The sequence below is a fragment of the Cucurbita maxima genome, unplaced genomic scaffold (assembly GCF_002738345.1).
Source record: "Cucurbita maxima cultivar Rimu unplaced genomic scaffold, Cmax_1.0 Cma_Scf00028, whole genome shotgun sequence".
Lineage (NCBI taxonomy): Eukaryota > Viridiplantae > Streptophyta > Magnoliopsida > Cucurbitales > Cucurbitaceae > Cucurbita > Cucurbita maxima.
Genome location: NW_019272044.1, coordinates 1,130,590 through 1,149,720, shown reverse-complemented (window position 1 = coordinate 1,149,720; position 19,131 = coordinate 1,130,590). Strand labels below are relative to the sequence as shown.

At 37.5% G+C, this 19,131-nt stretch overlaps 2 protein-coding genes across 3 annotated transcripts; both read left to right on the top strand.

Annotated features, from left to right (window-relative positions):
* The first annotated feature begins 697 nt into the window (after window positions 1–697).
* Window positions 698–9,581, top strand: LOC111500222 (enhancer of mRNA-decapping protein 4). Its single transcript, XM_023151902.1, has 12 exons — window positions 698–1,781; window positions 3,632–3,681; window positions 3,857–4,016; window positions 4,147–4,365; window positions 4,788–4,916; window positions 5,029–6,633; window positions 6,878–7,237; window positions 7,316–7,435; window positions 7,544–7,714; window positions 8,305–8,469; window positions 8,545–8,670; window positions 9,070–9,581. Exons 1-12 carry the CDS (start codon window positions 951–953, stop codon window positions 9,373–9,375), a joined length of 4,242 nt encoding a protein of 1,413 aa, XP_023007670.1. The 5' UTR covers window positions 698–950; the 3' UTR covers window positions 9,376–9,581.
* Window positions 9,582–10,268: 687 nt separating this feature from the next.
* On the top strand, window positions 10,269–18,568 carry LOC111465072 (transcription factor MYB80-like). Of its 2 annotated transcripts, XM_023109341.1 has the most exons (8): window positions 10,269–10,561; window positions 11,803–12,005; window positions 12,077–12,165; window positions 15,280–15,639; window positions 15,706–15,759; window positions 16,088–17,115; window positions 17,189–17,318; window positions 17,844–18,568. In XM_023109341.1, exons 6-8 carry the CDS (start codon window positions 16,983–16,985, stop codon window positions 18,535–18,537), a joined length of 957 nt encoding a protein of 318 aa, XP_022965109.1. In that variant the 5' UTR covers window positions 10,269–10,561; window positions 11,803–12,005; window positions 12,077–12,165; window positions 15,280–15,639; window positions 15,706–15,759; window positions 16,088–16,982; the 3' UTR covers window positions 18,538–18,568. The 2 variants fall into 2 exon arrangements, with proteins under 2 accessions (XP_022965109.1, XP_022965110.1); XM_023109342.1 differs by lacking the exon at window positions 15,280–15,639.
* Window positions 18,569–19,131: the final 563 nt, after the last annotated feature.

Genomic DNA, 19,131 nt, shown 5'->3' with positions numbered 1-19,131 from the left:
ATAGAACATATAATTGTCGAAAACTGGCATAGTAAGCAAACTAGTATAGACCGTCGTTATCTTGTGAAATAAGAATTTTTTAGAGTGATAAGCAAACTAGTATAGGCCGTTGTTCTAGCTAGTTTGATAAACAAAAATTCTTCATTTTTAGAGTGATTGCTTGAATTAAGCTTTCTTGACACGTTTTTAAAATAGATAACAAATTTTAATTAAAGGTTATTTTATTAGAAATAAAAAATTCAAATAATGGAAACTAATTTAATCTAAAAAAAATTAAAGTCAGACTATTTTAAATTTATTATTTAATAAAAATTATTTGATTAAAAAAATTTAGATTTGTTTTTGAAAATATGTGTTCGAAAAAGAAAATAAAAAATTGATAGGTTTATTTATTTGGATAAAATAATTAAGTATTGACGGACCCTTTGGTCTGATTTTTTAATATTATTGGCGGCCAAAATCAAATAATTTGCAAAAAAAAAAAAAAAAAAAAAAAAAAAAAAAAAAAAAAAAAAAAAAAAAAAAAAAAAAAAAAAAAAAAAAAAAAAAAAAAAAAAAAAAAAAAAAAAAAAAAAAAAAAAAAAAAAAAAAAAAAAAAAAAAAAAAAAAAAAAAAAAAAAAAAAAAAAAAAAAAAAAAAAAAAAAAAAAAAAATTACTTATTTTCCATTTTCTCTTTCCATCTTCATCGGGTATATAATTCTGGTCTCTCCGGTCTTTGGCTCTTCACTTCTTCTGGTCTTCTGGGTTTCTCAAGATACCGATTTCGATACCCCTCGTTTCTCTTTCTCTCTCCCTNTCTTCATTTCTCTGTTGTTTCTCTTTCTCAGATCGCGCGCCATTTCTGTTCTCCAGATTCATCACACTCCAAAAATTGATCCCAAAATCATCCGGATTCGTCTGATATCGGAGAGTTGCAGATCTGGGTTTTGCGCAATTCAGCTGATTCTTCATGGCTTCCACTGGGAATCCAAATCCAAATCCACCGAATCCACCCTTTGATGTCCAGAAATTCTTTAAACCCACCATTTCAAACCCTCCGCCGACCTCCCAAAACCCTACCCTTTTGAATTCATCGCCATTTCCGCCTCCTTCTTCCTCTTACCCTCCTCCCACTGGTCCTTTCTCTTATCCACTTCAGAACGCCCCATTTCATCATCCCTACCATTCTCCTCATCTTCCCAATCAAGTTCCGTACTCTCAGGACCAGTTCTCTAACCTTCACCATCAGCGCTCTCTTTCTTATCCCACGCCGCCGCTTCAGCCTTCTGCGCCTCCGGTCAACGTCGGCGTCCCGCAGAACAATCCGGCGCAGAGCTCTGGTGCTCGGATAATGGCGATGATTAGAGCCCCTGGTTCTAATCTCGAACAACTCCCTCTTCCCCCTGCTCCATTGGGTTCGATGCCGTCTCCTTCTTCGGGCATTCCTGAATCTTCAGCGCCTCCTAATATTCCCATCATGACTACCATTCCCATGATACAGGGGGTTAATCCTGGCATTTCTCCTACCGGGCCGGTTCGAATGCCGAGTAGTAAGCTTCCTAAAGGCCGGCATTTGATCGGTGATTATGTGGTGTATGATGTGAATGTTAGGTTGCAAGGAGAGATCCAGCCACAGCTCGAAGTGACGCCTATTACCAAATATGGTTCAGATCCTCAGCTTGTGCTGGGCCGTCAAATTGCGGTCAACAAGACATATATATGCTATGGTTTGAAACAGGGGAATATTCGAGTTCTTAATATCAATACAGCGCTAAGATCATTGTTTCGAGGCCATGAAAAGGTTTGGCTTACAATTTTTGTTTCTTTGTTCTTCTAATTTGAATGAATTGCTTCGTTGCTTGCTTGGGGATCTATCATTTTGCTTGTTTTGCATTAATCATTGTTTTACATTCTAATACTTGGAATATTGCAATAGTTACTTTTTAATATTTACGTCGTGAACTAGTAACCCCATTTGATGTATGGAGATTTACCAAGAGCTACGAGAAGGTGCTCCAACTAGAGTTAATATAGGAGGATAAATAGATGCAAAATGGTTTGAGCAAGAGCTCCAAGAGAAGCGGCAGAAGTTATGTCAGAAAAGATTCCTGAAGGTTCCAACTTCCAGATTATTTTGTCTTCATCACTAAACATAGCCTTTTCTCATCATTTCTCGAGGATCTGTTTGCTGTAAAATCCTTGATCTCCTCTTCCATCAAGTTTTGACAATATTAGGCACCAAAAGTTTGTTTTAGGTCCCAATCCTGCCAAATAAATGTGAGTATATCTTCTGTTATAGGTTTATAATAGGGCACTTCCTTGGGAAAGTTCAACTAGAGACCTTGCCACGGTAAAAAAATTGGCCATAAACTAACTCATTAAACTTCTAGGACTTCAAAGTGTTGATAAAAAAATTGCATAAAAGTGTCTCCATCACTTTGTCATCGCTGTGTAGAATTTTTTTCCATTGAAATTGACGCAGGTATAAGAGATATGCTAGGGTAAAGAACATGGGCATGACGTTATCTAATCTTTTTCCCACCAGTGGGGTTCCCTTGCTTGTTAGTTGACAGCTTCAAGAACTTGATTGGCTGTTCTTACCTTCAAACACTTGTGTTATATGATGGAAATTGAAGTCATGGTTCCGTCTAGTGATAACCAGAAAGGTTAGTCCTACATTCTAGGTTGCTTTCTATCCCTAGTCTCTTTTGACCACTTGAAAGGAGCAAACATTGAATACTTCAGAAGCAGCTTGTGCAAAGCTTGACTATACGGTGCCTTGGGGCTGTTATTCGTATGCAAGATACTTTCTCTATGTAATCTGCTAATTTGGGCGCACCCTTATTATGTTTATGGTATCCCATCACTAGCTTCACTTGCCTAAAACAAATCCATTCCACAGATCATAGACTCTCCAGTGTTTTCATTTGGACCTATCCGTAATCCCTCTTCCTCCGAGGAAAAAAAAAAAACCAAAATTTTGGTTCACTTAATGTGAGTGTATCCATTTGAAGTTTTTGTTTATTAGCAGGTTAGAACTCTCCACCTGCTGTAGTTTCTTGGAACTAACTCAAGAAATTATCTCTCTAGCCCTTGATCATTGTTCCTCTCCTAGTCCTAACTCCAACCCTTACTTTGAACTAGTTTATATTACCAATTATTTTTATTTAGCTTCATACTAATGTAGTCTATTCTATAATGTACCCTATCTATGATGAAAACTTCTATCCAACATTCTCTTAGAATCAAATTCCAATGTTGAAGATATTAGGTGGCCTCGATTCCTTGATTTGGCATTTTCTGTAAAATATTGGTTTCTTTTTTTTTTTTTTTTTTTTTTTTAATATCTGTGAGTGTTTGTGTCAGCTTGCTTGCCACATTGGCTATTTTTACACATTTTGTTGGATGGAAATTTGTAGGATATTAAATTATAAGTAGATGTACAATTAATCTACTCTACCTAAGCCCTTTTTATATCTGTCCTCGATTCCATGGTGTTTTTCATATTATTGTTATTATTCTTCTATTTTACACTTGTGTTGCATTCTTATCATTCAACTGGGTTACGGTAAATTGTGCCTGGTAAAATCCTCTTCCTCACTTATCTTCATCCTTCCCTCCCAAATTCTCAATAATGTCTTATTCACGCAGAGGGTCACTGACATGGCATTCTTTGCCGAAGATGTTCATCTTTTGGCTAGGTAATTATACACTGCATCCCAAACTTAATTTTGTATCTGCTTGGATTATTGTTTTATGGGCCTCTTTTACTCTCTTTTTGGAAGGCAGTTCTCCATAATAAAACTAAAATCCTCCCACCTCCCCCCCCCCTGCCCCACCGTTTTAACTGGGTTATGGCATATTTCTTTTATTCAGTGTTGACGTAGGTGGACGAGTTTATGTTTGGAAGATTTCTGAGGGCCCTGATGAAGAAACTAAGCCACAAATCACTGGGAAAGTTGTTATCTCCCTTCATATGGAAGGAGGAGAGGGGGAAATTGTTCATCCACGAGTTTGCTGGCATTGTCACAAACAGGCAATAATTATTTTAATGCAAACACCCATATTAGCCTTGATTCATAATTAGTTTTCTTTATGGTTTATAATTAATCATCATTGTACAGTTGCTCAACCTCCATATATGAATGTTGTCTGAATTTGTATAGGAAGTTTTGGTTGTTGGATTTGGGAAGTCTGTTTTGAGAATTGACACAACCAAAGTTGGAAAGGGTGAAAGCTTTTCTGCCGAAGCTCCTATCAAATTTTCTCTTGATAAGTTGATTGATGGTGTCCAGCTTGTTGGTAAGCATGATGGAGAAGTGACTGAGTTGTCCATGTGCCAGTGGATGACTTCTCGATTGGTTTCTGCTTCTATGGATGGAACGGTTAGTACTTATCCTGTTGAAGTTCTGAACCTGTTTATTGGACAAGTTATCTGTGATTTATTCATTTTGCAAATACTTGCTGAAATTGACAAGTATTTTCTCAAAGAACTGAAGAAAATATTGTCCTTTACTTTTATGTTTACCAATTAAGTATTAATTTCCCATGTAGATGTTTTGCAGCATAGTGTTCTGTTTTCATGTAGCATAGTGTTCAGAACATGTATTTTCCATGTAAATATTTTATTTGCACAGTTCTTTTTCCCCCTTTTCTTGTTTCAAATCTTCTGATTTTTATTTGCTATCATGTTTTGGAAATTAATACATTATATTATCTATTTTCTGAAGACAATGGTCATGGATGTTTTCTTTCAGAAAACTGCTTTATGGTTTCTTTCTTTTTTGAATGTGTATGTACATTATAGATCAAAATCTGGGAAGATCGCAAGGCATCACCTTTGCTGGTTTTGAGACCACATGACGGCCAACCAGTTAATGCAGCTACTTTCTTGACTGCTCCTAATCGACCAGATCACATTATACTCATAACAGCTGTAAGTAATACAAGAACCTCTTTTTTCTTCTTTCAATTTGGTTGAATGATTGTCCGTGCCTGCACTAATTCTAGCTGGCTAAGCATTTTCTCTCATTTAAAACTCTTGATAGGGGCCTCTAAATCGGGAAGTGAAAATATGGTCATCTGCAAGTGAGGAAGGTTGGCTGCTTCCTAGTGATGCCGAATCATGGAAATGCACCCAGACCCTGGAACTGAAGAGTTCAGCTGAAAGTCAAGTTGAAGAGGCTTTCTTTAATCAAATTGTAGCATTATCTCCAGCTGGCCTTCTTTTGCTTGCTAATGCTAAGAAGAATGCTATATATGCAATTCACTTAGATTATGGTCTTAATCCAGCCTCGACACGGATGGATTATATAGCAGAGTTTACTGTCACGATGCCGATTTTAAGTTTTACTGGAACGAGTGAAATATTAGACCGTCTAACACATATTGTCCAGGTCTATTGTGTACAAACACAAGCAATACAGCAGTATGCTTTAGACTTATCTCAGTGCTTACCCCCACCATTGGACAATGTGGTGTTAGAAAAGGCAGATTCTAATGTTTCACAAGATTCTGCTGGGGTTGAAGGACTGGCTGCCTTGTTTCCGTCTGGGAGCAAGCCAACTGACACACCCTTCACTAGTTCTACACCCAGGGGTTCAGTGCTAGTCAATGGCTCTGAAAGTGCTACTGCAGAAAGATATCCTGCAAGCACCACTTCTCAGGATGCCGCATCCATTGCAAATACGGAATCTAAACCTGCTACACTGTCACCTGTAGCTAGTAACACAGACATTGTCTCTACTGCATCACCTCCTATTCCTTTGAGCCCACGCTTGTCTAGAAATCTGTCTGGTTTTAGAAGTCCAGTGGTTTCCTTTGAGCCTATTACTGCAGTTAGTGATCATGCTGGTGACCGACGTGGTAATGACTTTTCAGTCAATCGACAAATGGATGCCATTCACACAAATTTGTCGGAAGTGTCTTCCCTGGATGATGAGTCCAGAATCATCGAGGAGAAAATTGGACGGGAAGATCTGTCTAACGTCCTAAATCCTCCGATTGTGTTTAAGCATCCAACTCATCTTATTACCCCCTCTGAGATACTGATGGCTGTTTCTTCCTCTGAAACAACGAATGTCACTGAAGGTAAGAGTGAGGGAGAGACAAATATCCAGGACGTAGTGGTTAACAATGACGTTGAAGATACAGAGCTGGAGGTTAAAGAGGTAGAAATGAAGTCTCCTCAGAATGGTGAATATGGTCGTAGAGGTGAGCCTCAAAACCTTTCTCCGGAAAACAAGGAAAAAATTTTCTGCTCACAAGCTTCAGATCTTGGTATGGAAGTGGCTCGAGAGTGTAGTACACTATCATCTGAAACTTATATCATTGAGGAATCTCCACAAGTTGATGCTAATACAATAAACACAGAGGAAGACTCCCAAACTGGTGAGGGTGATAGAACATCTGCCAAAGATGTGTCGGAAAAGGTTTCAGAATCATCTATATCAACAACTCTTCAAATTCCAACTCCTAATACAAAGGGGAAAAAGAACAAGGGGAAAAATTCTCAAGCCTTAGGCTTGGTTTCCCAATCTCCCAGTGCTTTCAATTCTAATGAATCTTCCACTGAACCTTGCGGTAGTTCAAGCCTTCCTCCACCTGAAGCTGCTTTTCCTCCTTTACTGGCCATTCAAGATACGTTGAATCAGGTTAGGATTAGTAGATCTTTTAGCACAGAGTAGTCAATATCCATTTTTCTTCCATATCTAGGAAGGAAAATATTTAATTCTAATATGGACTTAATTTTAGAAATTTCATGATCCATGCCGAGTGAGTAATTCCATTATGGCCATTTTTTCACAATTTGAGTTCGTTGCCTGAGTTATTGTACTCTAGATGGTCCTTTGGCCTGTCTAATTGTATTGGTTAATAATTTCAAATACTTTTGTATAGATAATGAGCACTCAGAAAGAAATGCAAAAGCAGATGCAGACGACGCTTGCAGTTCCAGTTACTAAAGAAGGTAAAAGGCTGGAGGCAGCTCTTGGACGGAGCATGGAAAAGGCCTTGAAAGCGAATGCTGATGCATTATTGGCCCGGATTCAGGAAGAGAGTGCTAAAAATGAGAAATTATTACGTGATAATACTCAAAAGATAACTAGTCTTGTTGCAAACTTTGTCAACAAGGACTTGCCTGCCTTTTTAGAGAAAGCTCTGAAGAAGGAAATGTCAACCATAGGACCTGCTGTGGCTCGCACAATAACACCAGCTATTGAGAAAACAATTTCTTCTGCCATCACTGATTCCTTCCAGGTTTGAATTTATTCGCATACAGACTCTTCTCTTTTTCGTTCTCATCATGGGACCTTATTCATGGCTTGTGTGATGTAGAGAGGAGTAGGCGACAAGGCAGTAAGTCAACTAGAGAAAGCTGTCAACTCAAAGCTTGAAGCAACTGTTGCTAGGCAAATCCAAGCACAGTTTCAAACCTCCGGCAAGCAAGCTCTTCAGGTTTTGTTAATATTTAATAAGCCATCATCTCTATAATTCATTGATAATATTTCTTTGCAGCTCTTGGTTGTTGAGAATTTTGGTTAGAATAATAATCTTCTTATGCAGGATGCACTAAAATCTAGTTTTGAAGCATCTGTAATTCCTGCCTTCGAAATGTCGTGCAAAGCCATGTTTGAGCAAGTAGATTCTACCTTCCAGAAAGGACTGGTTGAACACTCAGCTGCAGCTCAGCAGCACTTCGACTCCTCACATTCTTCATTGGCACTTGCTTTGAGGGTACAATTGCTGAGCTGACATTCTTGATAGAATATAATTTACTCCCAGTTATAATCCCGTGTTTCACTTTTTTATTATGGTGAAGCTTATCATTCGTCTTACGGCCTTATGAGTAATGTGCTAATCAAGTTATGACATGATGTTTTTAAAACTTTGGAGCAGTATGGGAAATGGTTATCTGTCTATTATGGTTATGATCTGTAAAATTAATTGGTCTCTAAGGATGGGTGGACTTTATCCATCTGCTCTGCATGCAAAAAGGATCGGTTCTAGCTATAATTCATAGATAAAGCCTGTTTTGTAGGTCCATGCTGGACATAAACGAAGTCACATTTTGGATTTTATGTTAGATAAGTCCACACAACACTTGACATTTTCTTTGCATATCTGGATGGTGGATTTATTTGAAGTTCCTTGGATTTTCATGTATCTGGTTCAACCCAAGTTGAATTGTTAGGTACATTTGAAGGTTGAAGACGATGATATTTGATTAGCATGATTTGGCACCTTCTACAATCACCTTATTTTTATTAATTATTGTTTGTTTGCTGCTTTTTCCACCCGTGAACTAATTTAAGCATCGAATACAGGATGCAATAAATTCAGCATCAACAATGGCACAGTCCTTGAGTGGAGAATTGGCTGAAGGCCAAAGAAAACTGATAGCCCTTGCAACTGCTGGAGCAAATGCTAGTTCAATGAATCCTTTGGTTACCCAACTAAGCAATGGACCATTGGGTGCTCTCCATGAGAAGGTTTACTCTTTTTACTTTTCTTCCTTGTATTTCACCTACTGGCCTGGTCTCATGTATTCTCAACGCATGCACTAGGTTGAGGTTCCTTTGGATCCTACCAAAGAACTGTCGAGAATGTTATCTGAAAGGAAATATGAGGAAGCTTTCACCACTGCTTTACAGAGAAGTGATGTGAATATTGTCTCTTGGTTATGTTCACAGGTAATGTATGGAGTGACTGATTTTTGCATGCTTATGTTTTTAGGTTCGTGCGATGTCACCTTGTGGTTGTTTTTTCAATATTTCTTGTGTATTCCTTCTTCTAGAATCCTCTTCAAAGATTTGTTTTTCTTCCTTTGTTACCGTCATTACCATGTTGAATGCCTTCTTTCGATTACGAATGTTTGTTCTAGAAAGTATGGTCAGTTTTAGGACTGTATAGGCCATTACAAGCTTAACGAATGATGGATCCTTTTTCTGGCTATCCCATAGTTAGTGGTCTTGCATCTGTTTCTTCACTAATTTTGATCATCTTGCTATGAATGTAAACCGCAGTGGGTAAATACTGATTCTGAGCACTTCAACCACTAAACTAGGAAGATATATTGTGTTGTTTGGCAGGTTGACCTTAGGGCCATTCTGGCAAATCCCCTTGCTTTGAGTCAAGGAGTACTGCTGTCACTTCTGCAACAATTAGCCTGTGATATCAACAAGGATAGATCCCGGAAAATTGGATGGATGACAGATGTGGCTGCAGCCGTTAATCCCACAGATCCAATGATAGCAATGCACGTACGACCCATCTTTGAACAGGTGTATCAGATTTTGAACCATCAACGGACCTTGTCATCGATCTCTCCAGTTGAGCTCACTGGCATTCGTATTATAATGCATGTTGTCAACTCCATGCTGGTAACTTGTAAATGATTCTTCCCTCTCTTTTTGGTATGTAATTTTGTTCTGTGGCACTTCAATACTCTAATGTGCAGATATAGAGCATGGAGAATAGATACACATCTCCTCTTTCATGTTTGTTTCTGTAAAAGGCACCGAAACCGTGTAGTAGATCCATTGTCGAATCTGTTGTGAAGTAGGCGTAGCATAGGCTCGCTCACATTTTGTTTCTCTTCGTTTCATTTCGTTTTTACGGGTGATTTTCTGTTGTCGTGCTAGAGTAGAGATGTGGCAGATGAGAAAAGCTGTTGGAATATGTTGCATTTTCCTTCTCTTCATGATTCCCACAAAGGTTGTGGGAAAGAGATTTTGTAGGTGGTTGGAACTAAAAAAGAATAGAAGAGTTCCACCTCCCTTATTTTTTGTCCAAATTTTATAACTTTCAAAAACCTAATCTTTCTACTACTTTATCCTTTTTGGTTTTGTGTCAAATATTTCTTGGCCTTGTGGTCACTGTTCAAGGTTATAATTGTCATTCCCTATCGTTGCCGCACCTTCCGTATGGAGACGGGTCAGTAGACATGAGATACTCGAATAAAAGAGGAGCAATTGAGATCACATTCAAATTTCTATTATAACATCCATAATAATCTTTGATTATCAACGATTTTAGTTTCAAATATATCATTTTCATGATCCGTAGGGGATGTGATCTTAAGTTGGCTTATGTACCATTTGCTGTCCTTAAAAATTATCTCGTTGAAAAGTAATTCTCACTGAATTTTGTTGATTTAAAAATCTTAAATTCATGACTTTCATGAACCAAACGTAATATTTGAATTAAAATTTTTTGTCTAATCCATTCAACTTAAATAAATAAATAAACGAACGTTAGTGGTTGAAAGACAGACGTGAAAATCACAGAGACGACAGTCATCGAAGCAATTCGTTGTTCCATCGCTCCTCCTCTTTTGAATGAATGTGGCTCATCATCCTAAACCTTCTTCGAATTCCATTGCACGCCATTCCAATTCTGTGTTCAGAAAGCGTACAAATTTTGTTCCTGTCCTGTTGGTGTCGGGGTAGCCGATCGATGACAACCGAAGCTTGTTTTTTGGTTTCTTCGGTGTTCAGGATTTTTCTTCGCCAAATTTTTGCTCACCTGAGTTGGCTTCAAGTCTCTTCAACCTCTTTTGTTTTGCTTTCACTGCCAATTAGGGTAAGACACAAGTTGTCTAGAAGATGTATTGTATTTAGTTCATAATCTTTAACACTAAATATTAACTCTCGTTTATTTTGTTTCTCTTTTGGTTCATATTCTCATTTATTTAGTTCATATTCTCATTTATTTAGTTCAGAGTTATGTCTACGTATTTTCCTAGAGGTAATTGGGAGGAATTTTGTTGTGAGACATTGTAGTGTGAGAGCATAAGAGGTACACTTGTAAACACTTTGGTTGTAGTGATTGACTATCACCCGTGGATGTAGAGGAATTTCTTCTCTTCAAATCACGTAAATCTTTGTGTCTTTTTGTTTAATTTCGGTTTGTGGGATTGCAAGTGTGAGCTTCTGCTTCCGTTACAACTATTGGGTATCAAAACATCGAAGGTTGTGGCATTTAAGAGTACAACAAGTGGTATCAAAGCACCATGTGGTGTTTGGGGTATTCTGAAATGCTTAACATCATTGATCACAAGACGTGATACAACAATTATGTTCTTGATTGTGGCATTACATTTAAGAGTACAACAAGTGTTGAAGGTGTGGTAAAATTTTCTGTCTTCTTATTGGCGACCTTCATACTTTATGCTAGAAGTAGATTCTTTGCATATAATCTATTCCTTTCTTCGGCCTCGAATTACGCTTCGTATTTGTTCTCTTTTGCTTTGATTCTCTTGTACACTTTTGAATTTGAACAAATATGGTTCTTCATTGGCTGATACATCAATTTGAGGTTTCCCCGGATTTGTATTAATAGGATATTCAAACTAACCAGCTGCGTTAATGCTCTAATATCTGGACATCTGAATTAATCTCAACACAAAGATATGCACAAACCACGTTCTGTTCTCCCACCTCTTGGCAGATTGGTTAAAATTAATTGGATACTGATTTTGAACTGAAGGATTCTTGTTGTTACATGTGGCTTCCATATATGATAATTGAGTAGAAGGTTTGGAGGTGAACCTTTTCAACTGGTTTAGTAACTGAGGTTTCAAAGAACATGAATTACTTTCTTGAAGGTTTCAAGATTGTAATAGAATGTTGGAGAGTTCTGCTTACAAGAGCGTGAAGATTGTACTCTTCTTAAATACACTCAACTTCCTTTGGCCTTTTGGGCCTCTACCAATTCTTTTGGATAAGTTGGCTGCGCTTATTAATGTACACGACTGTCCCATGTATGTCCTGTTTTCTTTTGATTTGGTTATATAATGAATTCATTATTTGTTCAATTTTCAGTGCTGACATAAAGAATGAATCTGCAGCAGGGGGTCTACTAATGCTACTTTTAGAAATGCAACAGAACTGATTATATCAATTTTGGCATTGAAGTCAAATGATACGTGCTGTTCAGCTATAATTACTATCCTTAATTATGTCGAACATGTTCCTGGTGCTTGGTTGTGCATTCTTCTTTGGTGGGATTGTTTTCTATGACAAAGGTACAATTTCTTAAGCTACTTTTAGTACTAAAACTGAAATCTTATCCAGGCACCTGCTGTTGTCAACTTAGGATTGTTGTTAATGGCTGTCATGTGCCTGCTCTACATCCACAATGAATCCCATTTTGGGAAGTCGAAATTGGCACTCGAGATTCAGCAGGTGCATTATGCTTCTGGCTTATGTACTTATCTTTTCTTCCCATTGAAAAGTTAGACGAATCTTTATTCTTCCATTTATGAGGCTGAGAATGATCCATCAATTTTTTCTTTTTATGTTATCCATTCTTATCATGGTAGATATAAATTTTAATTTGCGCTTTCTTTTGCATAATATTTAACCTTATGGGGCTTAATGGGGCTATCTTTGAGCTGTCTTGTGCATAATATTTGGAAGTGTTGCACATGCAAAGATTCAGGAGGAGAAACGCATGAAAATTGAAGATAAAAGCCAAAGATGCATATTATTGGGTTGTGGTGGGAACTGCAACGGATATAAACGGTATAATTTTGTGACTCGCGAACTTGTGATGTCGAGAGATGTTAAGTTTGATGAAAATCAGAGTGAGGAGTGGAAGACAACTGACGAAGGAGTACCATCGTCTAGTACTCTTGATGATGACTCATATCATGACGAGTTTAGTAGTCCAGGACACGACAAGAAACATCCAAGAGATCTATGACTCTGATTGAAAGTAAGGAGGAGTTCAACCATTTTTGTGTCTTTACCGGTTTTGATCCCTTGAGGTTTGAGGAGAAAAATAAGAAGACAAAGTGGAAGAAAGCTATGGAGGAGGAGATTCACTCCATAAAGGAAAATATCATCATTTCCACAAGGCTAAAAAATCATTGGTGTTAAAGGGGTTATAAGGCTAAGAGAGATGCAAAAGGTGCAATAGAGCACCACAAAACAAGGTTGGTCGTGAAGGGCTATAAGCAAAAGCATGGGATTGACTACGATGAGGTCTTTGCCCCAGTTGCAAGACTAAATACAGTGAGATCGTGATCTCACTCACGACCCAATGAAGGTGGAAGATGCATCAAATGGACGAGAAGTTTGCATTCTTGAATGAAAAACTTAAGATTAGAATACATCTCTTCCTCCAACAAAACAGATTTGAGTACGGAGAGAATTTTGCCCCTTTTCCATAAAAACTTTACATTGCTCCAATACAACTCACATGGAGAAGTGTTTGTCTGTTTGTATGTTGATGACCTGATGTTTATAGGAAACAACAACTCTATGATCCAAGAACTCAAGCACTCAATGGAGAAGGAGTTCAAGATGACAGACTAAGGTTTGAATGAACTACTTCCTAGGCATTTGGATTTTTCTTTTCCAGTCTAAGTATGCCAAGGAGATCTTTGAGAAATTTGTTGTTGAAGACTGTCAGCCGATAGACACATCTATTGAGTGTGGTCTCAGATTAACAAAGGTGAAGGGAAGTTGGTTACCCGATTTATTTCAAAAGTCTAATGGATTGTCGAAGGTACTCGACTTGTACTCATCCTAACATTCTATTTGGAGTAGGATTTGTAAAGTAGATTTATGGAGACACCAAGAACCTCATATTTGAAAGCAGCAAAGAGGATTCTCAATTACCTAAAGGGGACCGTTGAATATGGATTTACTTGCGAAATTGCAATCTTGAGTTGGTTGGTTGCTGCGATAGTCATTGGATCGAAAGTCATGAATATCAAAGAAGTACAACTGGGTTCTTATTTTATCTGGGCGACATTGGTCATCGAAGAAGCAATCTATGTAGCTTTTTAACTTGTGGGGTTGAATATATAACAACATGGTTGAGAAGATTATTGGAGAAACTGGAGCTAAAACAAGAAGAAGCAACCAAGATTTGCATTAATTACAAGTCAGAAGTCAGCCATATGAATATCTCTAGCCAAGAACTTGTTTCATCATGAGAGATCAAAGTATATTGACACTCAGTTTCACTTCATGAGAGAACATGTGAAGACAAGAGAAGTAGAATTGCACCATGTAAGTTCGAGTGATCAAATTTTTGACATATTTACAAAAGCATTAAGGTCGGATGCCTTTCAACATATGAAGAAGAAGCTTGACGTCCAAGTTCATGATGAAACAAGTTTAAAAGGGGAGAATGTTAGATATTAAACTTGTTTCATGCATTTACAGATACATGAATGTGTATGATACATGTACATGATTATTAATTGAAGAGTCATGAGAATTAAATTCATTCGTAGATAATATATTGGATTGTTCATGTACCACCGTAATGATAGTACATGTATGAGGTAGATTTGTTATTTAATATTTGGTACATGTATGGTCATGAGGATGTTCCAAAAGGCCTATATAAGGATCATCTATGCAGAGATTTATTATCAACTTTGAAATAGAATACATCTCTTCCTCCACATAGAAAAACTGGCACCAAATACATTGTTTTTGTTATTTTTGATAATAAATCTCTACATAGATCGTTCTTAATAGGCCTTTTGGAACATCTTCCATGACACCGTACATATACGAACTATTAAATAATGAATTTACCTAATTCATGTGCTATCATTATGGTGATACAAGTGATACATGAATAATCTAATACATGTATCTACCAAATGAATCTAACTCTCATGTGTTGAGGATTATTGGGAGTGAGTCCCACATTGGTTAATTTAGTGGAAGATCATGGGTTTATAAGTGGGGAATACTATCTCCATTGGTATGAGGTCTTTTGGGGAAGCCCAAAACAAAGCCACGAGAGCTTATGCTTAAAGTGGACAATACCATACCAATGTGGAGAGTCGTGTTCGTCTAACATGGTATCAGAGTCATGCCCTAAACTTAGCCATGTCGATAAAATCCTCAAATGTCGAACAAAAAATTGTGGGCCTCAAAGGTGTTAAGGGGAGGCTATTCAATAAGCCTCAGGGAAGGTTTATAGTGTACTTTGTTCGAGGGGGGATGATTGTTGAAGATTATTGGGAGTGAAGTCCCACACTGGTTAAAGCCATTAGTGACTTTAATTCTCTAACATCATGACTCTTCAATTCTCTCATGTGCATGTATCTCATAGATTCATGTATCTATAAATGTATGAAACAAGTTTAATATCTAACACTCGGTAGTTGGTTGATCTAATTATCCTATACACCCCCTTATAGAAGTTCGGGGCGGGTGCACCACCCCCTTATAGAAGTTCGAGAGGTAGTATAGTTACCATGAGTCGAATTGAGGCTATATAAAGTCATGTTGGTTGACTAACTTTATTTGTAATTCTATGCCGTTTAGATTGCATGCTTAGAATCATTCATGCTTGACATAATGGACCTTGCTTGTGAAGTGATTTGAATCTCAATCAAGTGTACTTCCCTTGAGATATTTGATCAACAAGGTAATCCGAATTTAATTTTCCCTTGTAATATCAATTTTGACTGCCTCGGATCTCTGTTCTATCAGAATATTTGGTAGATGCAATTGAAGTATTACTTTGTTTAATCACCTTCTGGTTATCTGAGAAAGGCTTCAACTTTTCTTTTACATATTGCATCTGAATCACTGAAAATTCCAGTGTCGTATATTAGTGTTATACTGACTTCCGATCACGGGGAATGCTGCTGAATGCAAGCGCTATTATATTGGCCAAGGAAGGTAAGCTTGTCAGCTTTAGAACATATTGTCCATCCAGGACGGATGCGATGTCAACTTTCTTGGCAGGATATTTCTCTGGGCGTAGCTATCAGATCATCAACCCAGATATCTATGTTCGGGGTAAGTGATTATTTCCATTAGAACACAATGGCTCAGAGTCCTTACTTCTTCTACTTGCTGTACTCTAAAAATTTTAACTTTTATTGACCTTCTGTCACTTCGTCATTGTATGAAGGCATGTGATGTTTCTCTGAATTTGAATCTGCATTGCGATGTCCTGAAACTGTTTTATTGTTCCTTGTGTCATGTGGCTAATGCTGCACTTTCATCGACGGATCTAGAATCAGCTATGTCAGAATAGGCCGTTAGGGGTACGGATTTGCTATACATTTTCTTGTTCCCTTCTCAACTTATGAATCAAGTCATCTTGTAGGGAAAATTATTGTAGATTCCTTCCTGTGTCGTAACTGGGTGGATTATGAGACAACCAATGAACTCGAACTTTGAAATCTTGTAATCGGCGACACTTATAACTGTAATTGTCGTAGCTTTCTTGCTCTAGGTTTGTAATCAAACCCCCTTATTTGTGAACTTGATTTAATAGAATAAGTCACTAACTTGTCGAAGAAGTTTAGGAGAATTGTTAGTAGACTTGGAAGAATAAGTTACTAACTTATGGAGTAATAACTATAGGAGAATTGGTAGTAGTTGTCAAATTGTGGACTAAGTTTTATAGTTTGATTAGGAAGATCGTTAGTGGTTCTTTAACTTGAGGAGAAAGTTTAAGAAGTTAGTTAGTGCATTCTCTCTGTAAATCCTCCCGAGATGTATGCTTTTTCACCACAACAAAGAGAATCAATAAGCATAAGTGGTTAAGGTTCTTCTATTCAAAAGCTTCTCTCCCCTCACGTTGTCCTTTTTTGGTTATTTCATTTGTTTGGACATATTTCGATTCATATCGATCTGTTTTATTATGAGTCTCGAAAAGAGTCAGAAAAGAGTCAACGAGTGGAGGAGAGAGAAAGATGGGGAGAGGGAGAGAGAGGGTTGACCAGGTGTCTGAAGAGTGAGCTACCCACCATCTCACACGCTCAATGGCGTTGAATTTTTTAATAAAATCATGCACCTTTGATGCCTCTCTCTCTCTCTCTCTTTTTCCATATAACCAAACCCCATGCACTCACTTCTCATTTCCCACTCTCCATTATATATAACAATCCCAATCTAATCTCTTCCCATAATACAAAAAAACACCATCTTTTTCTTTTTCTTTGTCTGAACAAAAAAACAAAACAAAAAAAAAAAAAAAAACACTGAGAAAGACAGACAAAAAGGAAAGAAAAATGGGCAGAATTCCATGTTGTGAGAAGGAAAATGTTAAGAGAGGACAGTGGACTCCTGAAGAAGATAACAAGCTGTCGTCCTACATCGTCCAGCACGGCACTCGAAACTGGCGCCTTATCCCCAAGAATGCCGGTATCACTTTCTCTCTTTACAAACATTTCACACCATTACCTTACTCAATGTCTAATGCTGCTATCACATTCAGGTCTCCAAAGATGTGGGAAGAGCTGTCGGCTACGTTGGACTAATTACCTTCGCCCTGACCTGAAGCACGGCCAGTTTTCTGATATGGAAGAACAAACTATTGTCAAGCTACATTCTGTTGTTGGCAACAGGTACACTGTCTTCTTAATGTCAACATTGTTAGGAATCACGGATCTCCGCTATGGTGTATGATATTGCCTGATTTGCTTTTGGGATTTTAAAAGAAATTGTTAAGTCTTTTGTTGAGGGAAATGGTTAGTAGTTGCTTAACTTGAGGAGAAAGTTTAACAAACTAGTTGTGCTTTCTCCCGTGTAAATACTCATGAGATGTATGCTATATTCACAACCGCAGAGAGAATTGAAAAGCATAAGTGCTTAAGTTTCCTTCTTCAAAAGCTCTCTCCTGCTTCAGTTATTATGTTGGTTGGGGAGGAGAACGAAAAACTTTTTTATAAGGGGGTGGAAACCTCTCTTTAGCAGACGTGTTTTAAAGCCTTGAGGGGAACCCAAAAGAGAAAGCCCAAATAGGACAATATAGGCTAGCGGTGGGCTAGGCCGTTACATATTTCGATCGTGGGTCATTTCCAACAAACATTGTTTATGAATTGTGTATTATGACTTTGTTGTATAAAAGAGGATCGATTTCGACTCTGCAGGTGGTCATTGATTGCAGCTCAGTTACCTGGTCGAACCGATAATGATGTCAAGAATCACTGGAACACTAAGTTGAAGAAGAAGCTATCAGGAATGGGCATTGATCCAGTCACTCACAAGCCATTCTCCCATCTCATGGCTGAAATCGCCACCACTCTGGCTCCTCCACAAGTTTCCCATCTTGCCGAAGCAGCGCTCGGCTGCTTCAAAGACGAAATGCTTCACCTTCTTACAAAGAAGCGCGTCGATTTCCAGCTTCAACAAGCTAACGTACCGCCTGGAAGCACAACAGGAATGTACATTCATGGCAAACAAAATGAGAAAGATGGTACTGTTGAGAATATCAAACTTGGTTTGTCAAGAGCCATTCAACAGCCTGATCTCATCTCCCCTTATAAGCCTTGGAATTCTACTGATGCAGTAGGGACAAGCAATTGTTTTCCTGCATCAACGTCGGAGTTCCAATACGGTCCGCTGTCGTTCGGGACCGAGGGGGACGGATCGTCATGGAGCCAGAGCTTATGTACGGGAAGTACGTGCACGGCAGAACAGGGGCAACTGCATGAAATTCTTGAAGAAACAGAAGAAGAGCTATCAGAGAATGGAAAAGAGATGAGAAATAGGACAAGTATTTTCAGTTCAAACTCAGTGTTGTGGGATTTACCATGTGATGATCTGATGAATCCAATAGTCTGAGGAAGATGAAAATAAAACAGAATTTCTAAATAATAATTTCAACCACATCAAATGATGGAACTGTAAATAGAGGTTACTTTATGGGCTTCAATAAACTTCATCACAACTCTTTTTTTCTCTTCCATTTTATATATGAGTGAGACAAAGAAATATGATAAATTATGGAACAAAAATACATTTTTTGTCCCAAACGTTCGAGTTTCGTTGCTTTCGAGTTTTTGAGTTCTTAAACTTGGCACTAAAATCCGCTAAATTAATAAAATTACTCTCGAATTTCATATTTGTTCTAAAAATATTCTTTTTTAATAATATTTTAAACTTTTTTTAAAAAATACTAATTAACTTTCTAATGTGATATTAGTATAGTATTCCAAATTCCGATTGTAAAATTAATCATCAAATATAAAAAGATCACCATAATAGACACAAATTAAAAAAAAAAAAAAAACTAATTTAATTAACAATTATCAAAATATTATAAAATAAAATTTGTACCTCATTATTTCAATTATTTTACTTAGTTTTATTGGAAATAAGGTAATAAAATAACAGAAGTGAGAAGCAAAAAAATAAATTAATAATTCATTATTCAAT